General features: G+C 41.6%; 1 protein-coding gene across 1 annotated transcript in view; it reads left to right on the forward strand.

The window, feature by feature from the left end:
* MYO3B (myosin IIIB) overlaps positions 1–15,661 on the forward strand; it is a 491,510-nt gene that overhangs the window by 228,848 nt on the left and 247,001 nt on the right. The window contains exons 17-22 of the mRNA XM_045367230.3: positions 6,322–6,448; positions 7,522–7,732; positions 8,851–8,998; positions 10,254–10,407; positions 11,583–11,671; positions 13,676–13,805. Of these exons, the coding sequence (XP_045223165.2) occupies positions 6,322–6,448; positions 7,522–7,732; positions 8,851–8,998; positions 10,254–10,407; positions 11,583–11,671; positions 13,676–13,805 (859 nt within the window). The remainder of the gene's footprint in view (positions 1–6,321; positions 6,449–7,521; positions 7,733–8,850; positions 8,999–10,253; positions 10,408–11,582; positions 11,672–13,675; positions 13,806–15,661) is intronic.

Below are 15,661 nucleotides of genomic sequence, written 5' to 3' on the forward strand. Positions count from 1 at the left end.
CAAAGTATGCAGGGTCACATGTCCTTAAAAGGGTACAGGAACCATAGAGAAGTCAAGGTTAATAATCATTAATAGAGTTAATGTTTTGTTTTGAGTACAAATATAGTTATAGAATACCGTGAAGAGATTGATCCTAGCTGAACCCATTTATGCCTAGTGTTCCATTATTGGAACGCTAACCATGTGGTAGTTATTTATACCCTACTGTTCAAGGTCATCACCAAGGTCTGATTGCAAAAATTCAAAAAATTGCAACCTCAGGCTTAGGTGGGTTAAAAGAAAGTATATAATGGTGCTGTTCTAATAACAGCAATGTACTGATAATAATAATAAAACAGATGCTATCTGTTTCAGGATAAACAACATTGAAAACTGTTAAAATCTGTTTTAGTACAACAACACTAAGGCATTAAAAACAGAAGAAATTTAGTATGTTAAGTATATGTCCTTGAAGTAAGCCATCCCTAGCCTCTCTGGGAAAAAAGGTGCAATAGAAATAAATGAATGACTGTATGAATAAACATGAAAAGAAAAACATGTAAAAGATGGTGAACATTTTTAATTTGTGCCTGGTCTGTACTGTTAAATGAATAACCAGAATGTAACGGTGTCATGTGTGTATATTTTCACCATGTCCCACATTAATTCATACAGGAAATAAACCAATTTATATCAGCTGCAACCTTAGAAATGAAAGGAAGAAGCTGTATCTTATCTCTCTGACTCTGAATTCTGTAGTTCTATCTCTGCAGACAACCTGTTTTGCTGAGTTAACTCAGTTCACTTTATGTTTATAAATTCAAAGTAGTGTGACTAAATTCAGAAAGATCCAGTTGAATGTAGTCAGGAAACAGATGCCAAATGCTGATGTAACAGAACTTTCTTTTAGGTTTTTCTGGCAGACATTTCTAGATAAAGCTTAAATGAACTGGTCAATTCAATCAAAATTATGGTTCTTCTCCTTTCTTATAATGTCACTAGTTCCCTGCAGGAATCCCTTAATTTTTTCTCAAACCCTTAAAGCAAAATTATGAGTAGCAAACCTTCGTGTGGAGTCAGGAGCATGAATTTTAAATCTGGGACACCAGCCAAAGTATCTGAAAGAACACTTGACCCTGAGTTTATTGTAAAGAAATTGCCCTGGTGGAGGAGTCTTCCACTAATGATGATGACTTCTTGTGGAGGGTTGGGGGATTATCCCTAAGACCTTATTGTGAAGATTGTGCTTTTCAACTCTTATTTCTGGAGCCAAACCATACAATTATATACTTGTCTTGCTGGTAGTAATTAACATATTCAATCAATAGGGTTTTAGAGATGTTTCTATTTAATGCTACATGAAAACTTTTTGGGCAGATGATCTATGTGATGGTCAAAACTGGACGTACACTATAGATCCCCGTTGGAGAGGTTAGGGAGAAGCCTTTGAGATCGGCACAAAATTTCTTCCCTTTCTTCAAAATAGATTATGAATTGAGAGAGTACTGCTCTGAAAGATTACATGTGAAAATATGACTTGGGAGTCTTGAGGATTTCTAATGTCTTGGTGACAGACAATAGGATACCATTGGCTTTTAAGATGCCAGATGTTGTAGAGCCTCTGCAAAGGAGACCGAGAAGTGTTGGAACAGAGCCTGTAGATAGGCCCTTCAGCTGGTCCTGATGCAGTGCTTAGGGAAGAACTGATGAAAAACTGAAGAAACTTACAAAAAAGAAAGAAAGGAAAGAGAGACTGGGAAGGGAAGTAAATTCCTAGGGATATACCAGAGAAACAACTACCAGAGATGCTTATGAGCCAGGCCAAGGGGGATTTCCTTAGAGTAGCACCAGGCTAACAGAGAAAACTAAGTTTCCTCTCAACTTTTCAATTAGCCTCAACTCTGTCAAGAGAATATCTACATCAGTAAAAGAAGTGTCTTACGAGAAAAGATAAGAAAATATCAGATATCCTGCAGTGGGGCTTTGATGGAGAAACGCTCTCTCTTCCCCACTTTTGCTGATTGGTAGTGAAATAGTTTATACTCATCAACAATAAATTGAGAAACCCAGTTGGAGGACTTGGTCTTCTTGAATGAAGCTATTCCACTTTATAATATAGAAAGTTGGAAAGTGGTAGAAATAAAAAGAGATAGCAGCATAGCAAAAGTCTGCAGAAAAGGCAGAGATGCCAGGAAAAGCTCTGTAGCTGGAGATGAAGCAAGAGAAAATGGACAAGGTAAAGAAGGTGAAAAAACCTTCCCTGGCTCTCTGTGGGGAGACAATAAGAAAAATTTGATCGAAAAGGTTTAGGACAGGAAGAGTAATCCCACAGGTGGACATACAACTGATTGAATTTTGCCATGAGTGTACATGATGTTTTGACCTGAACGCAGAGGCTCCTAGATCAGAAAGGGAGAACTAATTAACCCAAGGTTATAGGACTGATGGAGTCAAGTGGGTGGAATAGCCCAGAAATATAAACTCCTTGATAAGGTGAGCATTGGTTACCCCTCTGTAGTTCTCACTAAATCAAGGAAGGAGACCCAGTCGATCATTAATTTCAGTGATTCACACAGTGTTTGAACCTAAATGTTTTTGCTCAGGGTCATAGATAGTTTTTCACTTTAAATGGTTGTCTAGGCACTATGCTGAAGAGGATATTGCCAGAGAAGCAACAGGGCAAGATGCTGGTTTCAAGGGTATAGCCTTTGACAGTCATTTTCTATGGTGATTATCTCAGTGGTGAAATGCCTGGAAGTCTTATTTTGGGAGGTTTCAGAGCTTGTACTGTAACACATGAAGAAAGAGAGAGAGAAAGAGTCTTTGTGTGATGCGTGTTTTAATTACAGGAAATACATTTATTTTTTCTAAGAGTACTGAGAGTTTCAGATAACCTCTTGAGATAACTGGGTATAGAAACAGCTGATGTAGAACTCACTGCAAGAGTCTCTGTTTTACCCCCGGGATCTGCCTCTGTGGGAAGTTGCTCAGTGTAGTGAGCAAGCCTCACACTGTATTGATCTAAGTAATGAGGTGCTGTCATGTTAAATCCAAGCAAGTCCCAGAAAACCTATTTAGTAGGTGTTCTCCTTAGCCACTCTTAAGTTGGGTGATTAAACAATGATTCTTAGAGTAAAAAACATGACATATTGCCTTTGATTTAGAAGTTGGAAGAATAACATTTATCCATTGTAGAAGCCTAGTTTAAAATCTTCATTTGTCTTTGTAGCATTATCAGGTATCCAGCAGATGTCACTATTATAGTCTGTGTTCCTCTTTTTGGCTTTACTGAGTAATGTTTACAGGAAGTTGTAATCTGTGAGGCAATGCTTTATCAGTGGTCTAGTGACCGTTCCTATTCCTTTGCTGCTATGTAGAGTACTAAATCAAGTTACCTGCCTGAATATTTTTGTGAAAGTACTTTTCTCTAAGCATAAAATGCAAAATTTTCCTATTTCATTGTTTCACATATAGAAAATGTAAGTTTTTAAATAAGTAAATATACCCTTTAATTTTTTTTTTTTACTATTAATGATACATATGTATTCAACTTTCAATATAAAAATAGAGCTTAGATAATCAGAACTGTTTTTACTCACATTTCTGACACCAAATATGTGGGGTTTTCTCCCCCATACCAACAAATTCTCTGGCACCAGCTGAGTGTCCTACAATCCACTCAATTCTGACACTATCTACCTGGAGTTAGCATCAGATCCCACAAGCTAAGGGCTCAGTCCCACAAGACTACCCTGACTCCAAATACCTATGCTACTGACTTCTATACTTCTGACTGACTGACTGTAAATTGAGAGTCCCCACAACTCCCTCCTCAGGTTTGATAATTTGCTAGAACAGTTTATAGAACTCATGAAAACACTTTACTTACCATTACTGTTTTATTATAAAGGATACAACTCTGCTGGGCACGGTGGCTTATGGCTGTAATCCCAGCACTTTGGGAGGCCAAGGTGGGCAGATCACCTGAGGTCAGGAGTTCAAGACCAGCCTGACCAACATGGTGAAATGCCATCTCTACTAAAAATACAAAAATTTATCCGGGCATGGTGGCAGGTGCCTGTAATCCTAGCTACTCGGGAGGCTAAGGCAGGAGAATCGCTTGAACCCAGGAGGCAGAAGTTGTAGGAGGTTCCATTACATTCACATGATTGGTTAATCATTGGCCATTGGGAATTAACTCGATGTCTAGTCCCTCTGTGCTCCCAGAGACTGGGCTGAGGAGGACCCAAAAGTTCGAACTCTCTAATCACATGATTGGTTCCTCTGGCAACCAGCTCTCCATCCTAAAGTTAACTAGAGGTCCACCAAGAGTCACCTGCTTGGCTGGGCGCGGTGGCTCACGCCTGTAATCCCAGCACTTTGGGAGGCTGAGACAGGCGGATCACGAGGTCAGGAGATTGAGACCATCCTGGCTAACACGGTGAAACCCCGTCTCTACTAAAAAATACAAAAAAACTAGCCGGGCGAGGTGGAGGGCGCCTGTAGTCCCAGCTACTCAGGAGGCTGAGGCAGGAGAATGGCGTAAACCTGGGAGGCGGAGTTTGCAGTGAGCTGAGATCTGGCCACTGCACTCCAGCCTGGGCGACAGAGCGAGACTCCGTCTCAAAAAAAAAAAAAAAAAGAGTCACCTGCTTAGTATAAACTCAGGTATGGATGAGAGGGGCTTGTTGTAAATAACAAAAAGACTCCTAACATTCCTATCACTCACTTTCAAGGGTTTTAGATGCTTTTGTGTCAGCAACTGGGGGCAAAGAACAAATACAATTGTCCCTCGGTATATGTGATGGATTAGTTCCAGGAGCCTCCAATTCATATACCAAAATCCAAGCATACTCGAGTCCTGCAGTCAGCCCTGCAGAACCCACATGTATGAAAAGTCAGCCCTCTGTATATGTGGGTTTCACATCTTGTGAATACTGTAGTTTTGATCCATGTTTGGTTGAAAAATATCTATGTATAGGAGGACCTGTGCAGTTCCAACCTGTATTGTTCAAAAGTCAATTGTTGGCCGGGCGCGGTGGCTCATGCCTGTAATCCCAGTACGTTGGGAGGCCAAGGCAGGTGGATCACCTGAAGTCAGGAGTTCGAGACCAGCCTGACCAACATGGAGAAACCCCGTCTCTACTAAAACTAAAAAATTAATTGGGCATCGTGGCACATCTACTCAGCTACTCAGGAGGCTGAGGCAGGAGAATCACTTGAACCTGGGAGGCAGAGGTTGCGGTGAGCCGAGGTAGCACCATTGCACTCCAGTCTGGGCAACAAGAGCGAAACTCCATCTCAAAAAAACCAAAAAACAAAACAAAACAAAAAAAACAAAAGTCAATTGTTGGCCAGGCACGGTGGCTCACGCCTGTAATCCCAGCACTTTGGGAGGCTGAGGCGGGCGGATCACCTGAGGTCAGGAGTTCACGACCAGCCTGGCCAACATGTCGAAACTCCATCTCTACTAAAAAATACCAAAAAGAGCTGGGTGTGGTGGTACGTGTCTATAATCCCAGCTACCCGAGAGGCTGAGGCAGGAGAGTCGCTTGAACCTGGGAGGCAGGAGTTGCAGTGAGCCGAGATTGCGCCACTGCACTCCAGCCTGGGTGACAGAGCAAGACTCTATCTCAAAAAAAGGTTAGTTATATATATTTCTTGTTATATAAAAATATAATTTCATATACAATTATCACAGATAATTTCTAGTGACTCTCAAAATATTTCCTGACTTCATAACTATATAGTCCATCATTTAACTTTAAAATATTCTAGGAGCCATGAATGAATGTCTTCCCAACTGCTTCATAAAAGCGATATTCCAAAGAGGTTAAGGAAACAGCTCCGCTCTTGCTTTGAACAAAAGATCATACCTGAATTTGGGAGCTGGTATTAGTTAGGGTAAAAGGCTAAAAGTGGCTTAAAGAACAAAGAAGATTAGTTATCTCTTATAACTGTTTCCAGATAAGAGGGTCAGGTTGCAGAACAACTCCCTTTATGCAATTGTTGGTCTAAGGCATCCTCATCAGTGGCATGGTTAAGGCTGGGTTGCTGGGAGTTCCAGCCAGCAATAATGAGAAGGAAAGTATAGAGGAGGTATGCTCATGCCCATAAGGCCTGGGCCCAGAAGTGACCCACATCATTCTGCTTGCTTCATTGTTAAAATGTGGTTATATGATGACCTCTAACTGCAAAGGAGTTTGGGAAATTTGGCTGTGTGTCCAGGAAAAGAGGGAGAATGGACTTTGGTAAACAACTGGTAGTTTCCACTACAGGTCTAGTGGTTCATTAGTTTGATTGGCAATGACCTTCATATATGGTTCTTGATGTCCTTTTCAGGAGGTGCACTCAGTGTACAGAATTTTGGCCGGGATTTTGAATATTGGGAACATTGAGTTTGCAGCTATTTCCTCTCAACATCAGACTGATAAAAGTGAGGTGCCCGATGCTGAAGCTTTGCAAAATGGTAATTATTTGATATTTGTGGGCTGTGTTGTTGCCAAAGCACATGCTTCTTTAGGCTCTGTAAAATATAATGCAGCGTTTGCTAGTCTTTTTTTTTTTTTTGAGACGGAGTCTTGCTCTGTCACCCAGGCTAGAGTGCAGTGGCACGATCTCCGCTCACTGCAACCTCTGCCTCCTGGGTTCAAGCATTTCTTTGCCTCAGCCTCCAGAGCAGCTGGGATTACAGGCACCTGCCACCACGCCTGGCTAATTTTTGTATTTTTAGTAGAGACGGGGTTTCACCATGTTGACCAGGCTGCTCTTGAACTCCTGACCTCATGATCCACCCCCCCCACCATCGGCCTCCCAAAGTGTTGGGATTCGCCCAGCCTGCTGGTCCTTCTAACAGCTCTGGATGTTTTCATGAACTAGTATTTCCCCAAGGATGTCCTGTGGAACACCAGTGTTCCTTCCATAAGCTGCAAGAGTTCTATAGAAAATAATTCTATGGCAGGTAATTTTGGGTATTGGTTTTTAACCTTAGTTGTTTTTGAAAAAATCATCTACAAACTGAAAAAAAATACAGGAAGTTGGGCCCATTCTGAATCCACTATATCAGCATATACAGGAGAAGAAAGCAGGCACCTGTTTATTTTTAAAGTTCCACAGGTAATTATGGTGGCACAAAGAGTGAGAATCCTCAATTATGAAAAACAAACAAACTGATTTAAATAAAGTAAAAACCTTTTTTGTGTTAAACTGTAGGACATTTTAGGGCCTTTACTATAAGAGTATATTTTGTGACTGTCTAAGGGTAAAATACAGTCTGCAGCTATTTCCCCAATTTATTTGGCAAAAGACCACCTCCTCTTCCTTTTTTTTTCGTCAAGCATCTATGAAGTAAGAGCTTTCAGAACAGTTTGGGAGATACTGTGTCAGTCTGGAAGCTTCTTGGAGTTAGGGACCTAGCCTGTTTATCTTTGAGTGAAAAGTACCAAAATGGAGTCTGGCACATAGTGGATGTTAATAAATGCTGACAGACTGAATGAACGAAGGTCTGGCTACATTCTGTGTTATCCTTACTCTTTGTTTCAGCTGCCTCTGTTCTGTGCATCAGCCCCGAAGAGCTCCAGGAGGCCCTCACCTCCCACTGTGTGGTCACCCGGGGCGAGACCATCATCCGTGCCAATACCGTAGACAGGGCTGCGGACGTTCGAGACGCCATGTCCAAAGCCCTGTATGGGAGGCTCTTCAGCTGGATTGTGAATCGCATTAATACACTCCTGCAGCCAGACAAAAACATATGGCAAGTTCCTCGGAGAGCAGAGGGCTCAGGAGAGCTGCCATTGACCCCGCCGTCCCTTAGCGTTTGCAAAAGGAAGCATTTGGTCCTCTCTGGGATTTTCTTTCTTTTTTTTGTGGAGTCAGAGTACCACTCTGTCGCCCAGGCCGGAGTGCAGTGGCAAGATCTCCGCTCGCTGCAACCTCCACCTCCGGGGTTCAAGCAATTCAACTGCCTCCGCCTCTGAGTAGCTGGGATTACAGGCGCGTGCCACCACGCCCAGCTAATTTAGGCCTTCTCTTTTAGAAGACACAATGAGATCCAGGAGAGTTGAAGCGTTTGAACCGGAGAGGCAAAAGACTGAAGGAGCCACTAAAGTGTAGTATTTGAGAGAACAGTCTTGGCTGGGAGCTGGACAAACTGGGTTCGCACCCAAACTCTACAACTTAACCCATTTATGCCTGAGGTGGCAATTTTTTGAATTTTTTCAATCAGACCTTGGCGATGACCTTGAGCAGTAGGATGTGAATAACTCCCATATGCTTGGCGTTCCAATAATGGTTTTAATCAGCTTCATGTTCTAAGTCAGTTTTCTCACCTGTAAAATGAGGAATATAATATCCTCTTCATAGTGTTGTTTTTAGAATCAAAGAGACATTTTATGAAAAATTTTAAAGCACACTATCTTACATTATTATTCCTACTTCTTCGACTACTTTTCCTTGCTCTTTCCTTAAACATAGTGGTTTCCCATATTGTGGAGGAGTTCACCACATCCGATTCTGAAGAGTACTCTTCCAGTTACCTTTGTGGGTAGATAGGTGGGAGAATAAATAAGCAACAGCTTCAACCCCTTCAAACAAAAGGACTTTTAAACATCTATTTTATATATGGAGTTCCTGAGTAAGATTCTAAAGGATTCTACTGCTTAAAAAAAAGAAGTTGGAAATGCTGTTGAAAGTCCGAAAGAACAAATAGTTTAAGACACAAACTGCTTCTTTTCTTAGGGGTGGCAGGATGCTGCTTTCCATGAGTGGCTGAATTGGGTACTTGAGTTGATAAACACTTGGGCACATATATTCTCATCATCTTGAGGTGGGTGTTTCCTCCTCTAAATAGTTTTGTTCTTCTCTCTCACGCAGTAGTGCAGAAGATGGGATGAATGTGGGGATCTTGGATATCTTTGGATTCGAGAATTTTCAGAGAAATTCATTTGAGCAGCTCTGCATAAACATCGCCAATGAGCAAATCCAGTACTATTTCAATCAGCACGTTTTTGCTCTTGAGCAGGTAATAGTGAACTCTGAGGTAACTAAATTTGATGGGGAAAAGGTGTCTCCAAGCTGCCCACAATTTGTAGCAGAAACCCTGTAGACTAACTGGCAAAAGACCCTAGAGAGAAAACAGGGTAAGGCAGTCCTGGCTAAATAGTCTAAATTTATCTGAAAAAGGTCTTGATTTCTGTGGAAAGGTACATTTCCTCACTTGAGTGGAGCTGGTGATAAGTCACTCATTTAAATCTTGCGTCAAAACTCTTTTGTGCATATTGCTCAAAATGCTGTATCTCTTCTACTTTATTTAACTAAAAATATTTATAGTTGTGTTCAAAATGATACAGATGACCTGGAATTTGGGACATAGGTTCTTAACTGCTATACTAGCCCTCGCTATCCCCTATCTGCTATGTACCAGATCCCTCAGTAACTGGAGAGGTATCTCCAGAGAAGAGTAGGATGTGTTCTTGTTTTTCTAGAAATGGAAATTGTCCCTCTGTGAGTTTAATAATAAATTGTGAAGACAGAGTGAGAAACTAGTGGACCCAAGGGATGGAGCTCTTTTCCTGGGGCAGCAGCCTACATAGCAGTCTGCTCAGCCCCAACCTTTACTTAAACCCTAAGACTCTCTTCTGTGTGAAGTAGTTGCAATAATGAAACATTCTGGCTAAGCCTCTTGGATGCAGGGATAATTGTTTTAATGCAGGCATGAGGACACACAAACTAAACTGTGATTAGATACACACAAAGACATTTCGTGAAAATACCAGCATTGCTTTTATCTCTGAAGCTGGATAAATCTGTATAGCACTCCTCTCCCATCCACTCTTGTTTCGGTCCAGGTTCCTTCCACTTATTTCCCTGGCAATCTGGAGTTTTTCTAGTTTTCCAACCCTAGATGATTCCTTTATAGAATTCCTTGCAGAAGAGAATTCTGTTTTCTTGGTTTAAACCACATTTCTCACTAAAAAAAATTTTTTTTCAGCTTTACTTCCTTGTACATTAGTTTCTAAATGATAAGTTACCAAGTCCACGTTTGACAGAGAGATTTTACTGGGTTTAGCTGCCTGCCAGAGGCCACTTGAAGTCAGATTTAAATGCACAGCTTTAATGGTGTTATATGTAGAAGATTCCTTTACTATACACATAAAACATATCCTGCTTTCCACATGCATTCAGTGTTGCTAGACCCAGAAAGTCCACGTCAAAGTATCCTGGTGGTACCAAGGCTGGTTTTGGGCTGGAGAGAATCACAATCCATTTCCCTCCAGATGGAATATCAGAATGAAGGCATTGATGCTATACCTGTGGAATATGAGGACAACCGCCCGCTCTTGGACATGTTCCTCCAGAAACCCCTGGGACTACTTGCACTTTTGGATGAGGAAAGTCGGTTTCCCCAAGCAACTGACCAGACCCTGGTTGGTAGGTACCTTCTGAGAAAAAGGCATATACATTTAGAACAAAACTTGGTTCGTGTCATCAATTGAGTGTACTTTAATGAATTTACCTTACATATTTTGTCTATGTGGTGGGTTGTAAGAATATAGGCCTTCTTTTTAATTGAATTGAAATGTAGTCGTAGAATTTGAATCTTAAAGCAAACCCATCATTATTCCTAACCCTTCCCACTTTCCTATTCCTGCCAACATGATTAGCATTACCCCATGTTGATTTCATTTTTACGCCTTCCTCTCTCTTCTTTCCTATAGCCAATGTTTGCTTCCCATCCTTTGTGTGCCCCCCTCTCATGTCTTCCCCTGGATTCCCATCCACGTCTAATTTGATTTCGTGTAGAAGCCCTTTCCAGTCTCCTTGGCTTCCAGGCTCCTACCTTCCCCATCTACCCTGGATATCGCAGCTAGTTTAGTCTTTCTAAAGCCACCTTCTCATTAGGTTGCTGTTATCTTCGGGATGAATACAGGGCATCTCCTTCTGACGTCAAAGGCCCTCTATTCTGTACCCTATTCCTCTTGAATCTTCAGTGTTTTTCACAACCTTTGTTCCTCACTTAGATTGTGAGGTGCTTGGGGCAATGAAGCCTCAGTCTTTACGTGCTTTTAGCGCTTAACAGTTTCTCACACCTAGTAGGCTTTCAACCACAATAGCAAAGATTGTGTGTTAAAGGAGGAATAAAAAGTTTCAAGCCTTTTCCCCAGAGGGAAAATTGATTTGTGGCAGAGATTCACCTTTATGAGTTGAAATTGTAACCCTCAGTGGCTTTCTTTTATATATAACATTGTCACAAGTTGCCCAGATGAGTTTAAACCAGGGTCATCTGCCTTCCATGGGATACCTTTATGGTTCTAAAACTAACTGGCAGGGCCTCTGGTGTCATCAATGTCCATGCTAGGAGTTCTTAGAAACAGCAGGAGAACATACGACCTTAGAGCACAGGCTGACACTAAAGACAACGCTACACAACTAAGCAAGGATGTGACAAATGCCCATCGTATCGGTGATCTTTCTCCACCCTTGTTAATATCAAGGCCTTATTCTGAAAGCCCTTATTCTGAGTCACTCATGGCTCAAGGAACAAGTTTTTGTTTGAAAGAGAGAATAATTCACATTGTAACTCTCCAACATAAAAATCCACACAGATAAATTTGAAGATAATCTACGGTGCAAATACTTCTGGAGGCCCAAAGGAGTGGAGCTGTGCTTTGGCATTCAGCATTATGCTGGAAAGGTGAGAGCAGTGTGATAGTTACTAGACCTGAATTTGACAAAGGGTAAGTGTCTGTATTACCCTGTCTGTGCTGCTCATGAAATTGCTTACAGATTTCTTTCCCCTTTTAATTCTTCCTGAATACCTAATCATAATTCTTAAAGTTTCTCAGTGGTGCCACTCACAGAAAGTTGCCCCTGGCATAGAAGCAATTTCTTACTGGGGTGGCCCACAGAGTTGCCATCTGCTTCTCACCTGAGGTTTGGCCTAGAACTGACAGCTCTCCAGAGAGGAAACATATTACAGCTTTTTGCGGTGTTTAGTGGTAAATGTTCACATTCTAAAGTCATTTGGAGACATGTAGGTAATGGAGGAAGGTTAATATCACAGTGGGACTCAATTTTTAGTACTTTAATCATATGTCTAAGGGCCCCAAAATGCCCAGATGAAAAGAAAAAAATCCACGTTATTATCCAGATGTTAAGCTTTTACAACTTAACTGAAATTTCCACTTTTCATACATTATGCCTCAGTCTGAATTTCAAGTTCCTGAAGCAGATTAGTGACTGATTCAGGAAATTCCCTATCTTATAACCACAAGCTCCTTGCTTATGTTACTCCCAAAGGAGCCATTTGAATTATGGCTGATTCGTTCCTCTGGGGTCTGATGAGCTGTAGGTCCAGAAAATTGGTAGGAGTTCAATAAAAGGCATTTTTGATTATTTTATTGATTTAAGATGTATTGAAATTGTCTTTCATATTCATATCATGCCGTTGTAACTGATTTTCCTGACTGGATGTTGGGAAATTCTAGTACAAGGGAAGGGGATTGTTTTTCTCTCCAAATAGTACTTTATGGTGTCTATTTTGGATCTTTGTTAGAAATTGCAATTCCGTTTTTGACCTACCTCAGCATATTAATGTCCTCCTCAGAGTCTGAAATACTGGCATCTACCCTGATTCCCCTCCTCATTCCTCTTTTTTGCCTTCCATTCCTGTCCTTCTCTTCTCACCTCTCCCTGTCCTTTTATACCTATGTCCTACCCACCCCTCTTCTTGACTCGTTCTTTTCCTTTCCTGATTTTAGGGGAAAAACTTTTTTTTGCCCCCCAGTCTCTGTGTCCTTTGCTGCATCATTTGCCATTCAAAGCTTATTTGTAGAGAAGGAATTCTCTGAGGGTGGTCCTCACAATTTATATGAACTGGATCCCCTCTGTTCTGAAAACCAAGAACTACTCAGCATCCTTGAGTGATCACTCAGATCGCATGAGGACCTACGGAGGCAGTGAGAGTGCTTAAAGTAGTTGTGAGCATAGAGGCAAACTGCCTGAGTTTTGATACCTACCTACCACCTGTGAAATGTGTGACCAGGAGCACATTCCTCAACCTCTTCCTAAGTCTCTGCCTGTCTACCAGTAAAATGGAGATAATAACAGTGTTTAGCTCATAAGATGGATGCTTTGCACATGGCATCTAATATATTTTAATAATTATTCTGATGTGATTTATCTTCAAAAAGCAACTAGACAGGCCAGTGCGGTGGCTCACGCCTGTAATCCCAGCACTTTAGGAGGCCGAGGCAGGTGGATCATGAGGTCAGGAGGTCAAGACCATCCTGGCTCACACAGTGAAACCCCATCTCTGCTAAAAATACAAAAAATTAGCTGGGCGTGGTGGCACATACCTGTGGTCCCAGCTACTCAGGAGGCTGAGGCAGGAGAATCGCTTGAACCTGGGAGGCAGAGGTTGAAGTAAGCCGAGATCATGCCACTGCACTCCAGCCTAGGCGACAGAGCAAGACTCCATCTCAAAAAAAAAAAAAAAAAAATAGACAATAAGTTAAGATAAACTGGTTGTCAAAAATCCTAATTTTTCCCTTTATCTGGTGCTGTGCATATAAAAGTGTGGCTATGTCAAGATTAGTTCTATATAGAGGTCAATTAATGACTGGCTAAACAATTTGCCAGAGTCACCAATGATGGACAGCTGACTTGGCTAATTTGCCGTTTGCTATTCATGTTACAGGTATTATATGATGCTTCTGGGGTTCTTGAGAAGAATAGAGACACTCTCCCTGCTGATGTGGTTGTGGTCCTGAGGACGTCAGAAAACAAGCTTCTTCAGCAGCTCTTCTCAATCCCTCTGACCAAAACAGGTACCTGAGAACCCTCTGATAGCCCTTCTCCCGAAGCTTTTGCAAGACCAGGTGGAATTTTTCAGTTAGTGTCTGAATACTGCTAGGGCTGCACCACTAACGTTGAATTTCTTTAAGCAGAAGTAAGGGTCTAAATTCAAGAAAAGGAAAGTGATTGTTTCTTTTGTAATTTAATTATGCAGCATCAGTGTGTACACAGACATGTGTGCACGCACACATAAACATACATACACTATCCATAACATGAACTCTTAGACTTTCTCGTCCTTCTTTTCATTCTTCCCTTTATAAAGCCATACGATATCATTAATTCATGCTAAGCACTCTAGGATAGTCTCAGTTTACCAAGACTTATCAGGAAGATTATTTCTATTTGTGTGTGATTCCAAGTGAAAAAAGGAGTATGCTGAATCAGAGGTCAGGGGATCCTCAAAGATCACCTTGGTCCAATTTCTACCCAGTTATGACCCCACCCCACCTCTCTCCTAACCAACTTGAAACAGGTCCATCACTGGCCTATGTATGTGGCCTTCGCCTACTTACAGTTACCTTCTCTTTAGTTGCTGTAGTCCTCATGCCAAAAAAGCAGGAAACTAGGGCCAAAGAACAGAACTTCCAGGTCTTAACTGTTTTTCCAAATGGATTCTAACTGAGTCAGCCTTTTAGAATGTACCTGGGATTCTGCTGCTTTTAGCTGGGTGGCCAACTCAGCCTTCTCACAGCTCTACTCTCAAAGGCTTTGTGTTTTTAGGCTAGGTCTGGAAATAGCAGTGGGCATGCTTTTAAGAAAAAAAGGAAGAGAAACCTCTTTATCACTGTTCATTGTTCACTATTTCCTCTTCTTTTCTTCCCACATCCCTCTTAACTGGTTGCCAGATCTGATTTTTAGCAACTTGCAGAGGAATGAAAAGCCTGGCTAAGAAAAAAAAAAAAAAAAGCCACACTCTACAGCCTTTGCTTCATCTTAACTTGGAAGGAAAGTTGAAATCCGGCTGTTTCTTCAGACATGCTCCTGTAAACAGAACTAGTAGCAGTGCCCATCGGAAGCCTGCCCTACAGCTTCCATTCCATGCCTTCCTTGGGGCAGCCAGGATTTAATTCAGTATGGACTCCCGGGAGCTCGGGGCAGGTGTGGAAAGGGCTGGCTGGTGTTTCCTTACCAGAGACCCAGGGATGTAGATTCCTCATCAGGCGACTTCAGCACAGAGGTGAAGAGACAACCGTTATTGATAGGGGACATGCTCTCTGGGAGAAAAATCTATCCAAATAACTCTTCAGCTGGCATTTACATCCTCCCACAAATATTAATAACGGCTTGTCAAATCTGTTCACAACTTTGGAATTTGCGATTTTTCAACCTTTGGCAAAATAAAAACCATTTAACAGCCTGGACCACTAGGTGGCGCTATGGAGAAAGTAAGGCCCTGCAGCCAGTCTCTTCTCCCTTGATTCACCCAATTGTGGGAGGAACAGGAACAAAGAGATAACCTCCGCTGCTGCTGCTTTTTCACTCCCTCCGGAAGAGCTTTCCTCTTGTCTTGTAACTGTTAATGAATCTTGTTTTGAAACTAAACTCCACACCACTTGATAGAAACGGAAGTGAAGAATAAGACTAGAAACAAACGTGATGCCCCAATAGGCTTCCCAGTATTCCTGAGGTATATATATGCGTAGTAATTTCCTTTGAGATCCTAAGCTTGAGTATAGCTTAGGATTCTCCACATTTTGAGTATAACTAAGAAGCCACAAACATCAACACTTATAAGCATGATTCTGTTGTCTTTTCCCGGAATTATTTATGTAGGAATGAATTCAATCAACAAACATTTATAGAACAGCTTCTAGTAATAAGGTCC

The sequence above is a fragment of the Macaca fascicularis genome, chromosome 12 (assembly GCF_037993035.2).
Source record: "Macaca fascicularis isolate 582-1 chromosome 12, T2T-MFA8v1.1".
NCBI lineage: Eukaryota > Metazoa > Chordata > Mammalia > Primates > Cercopithecidae > Macaca > Macaca fascicularis.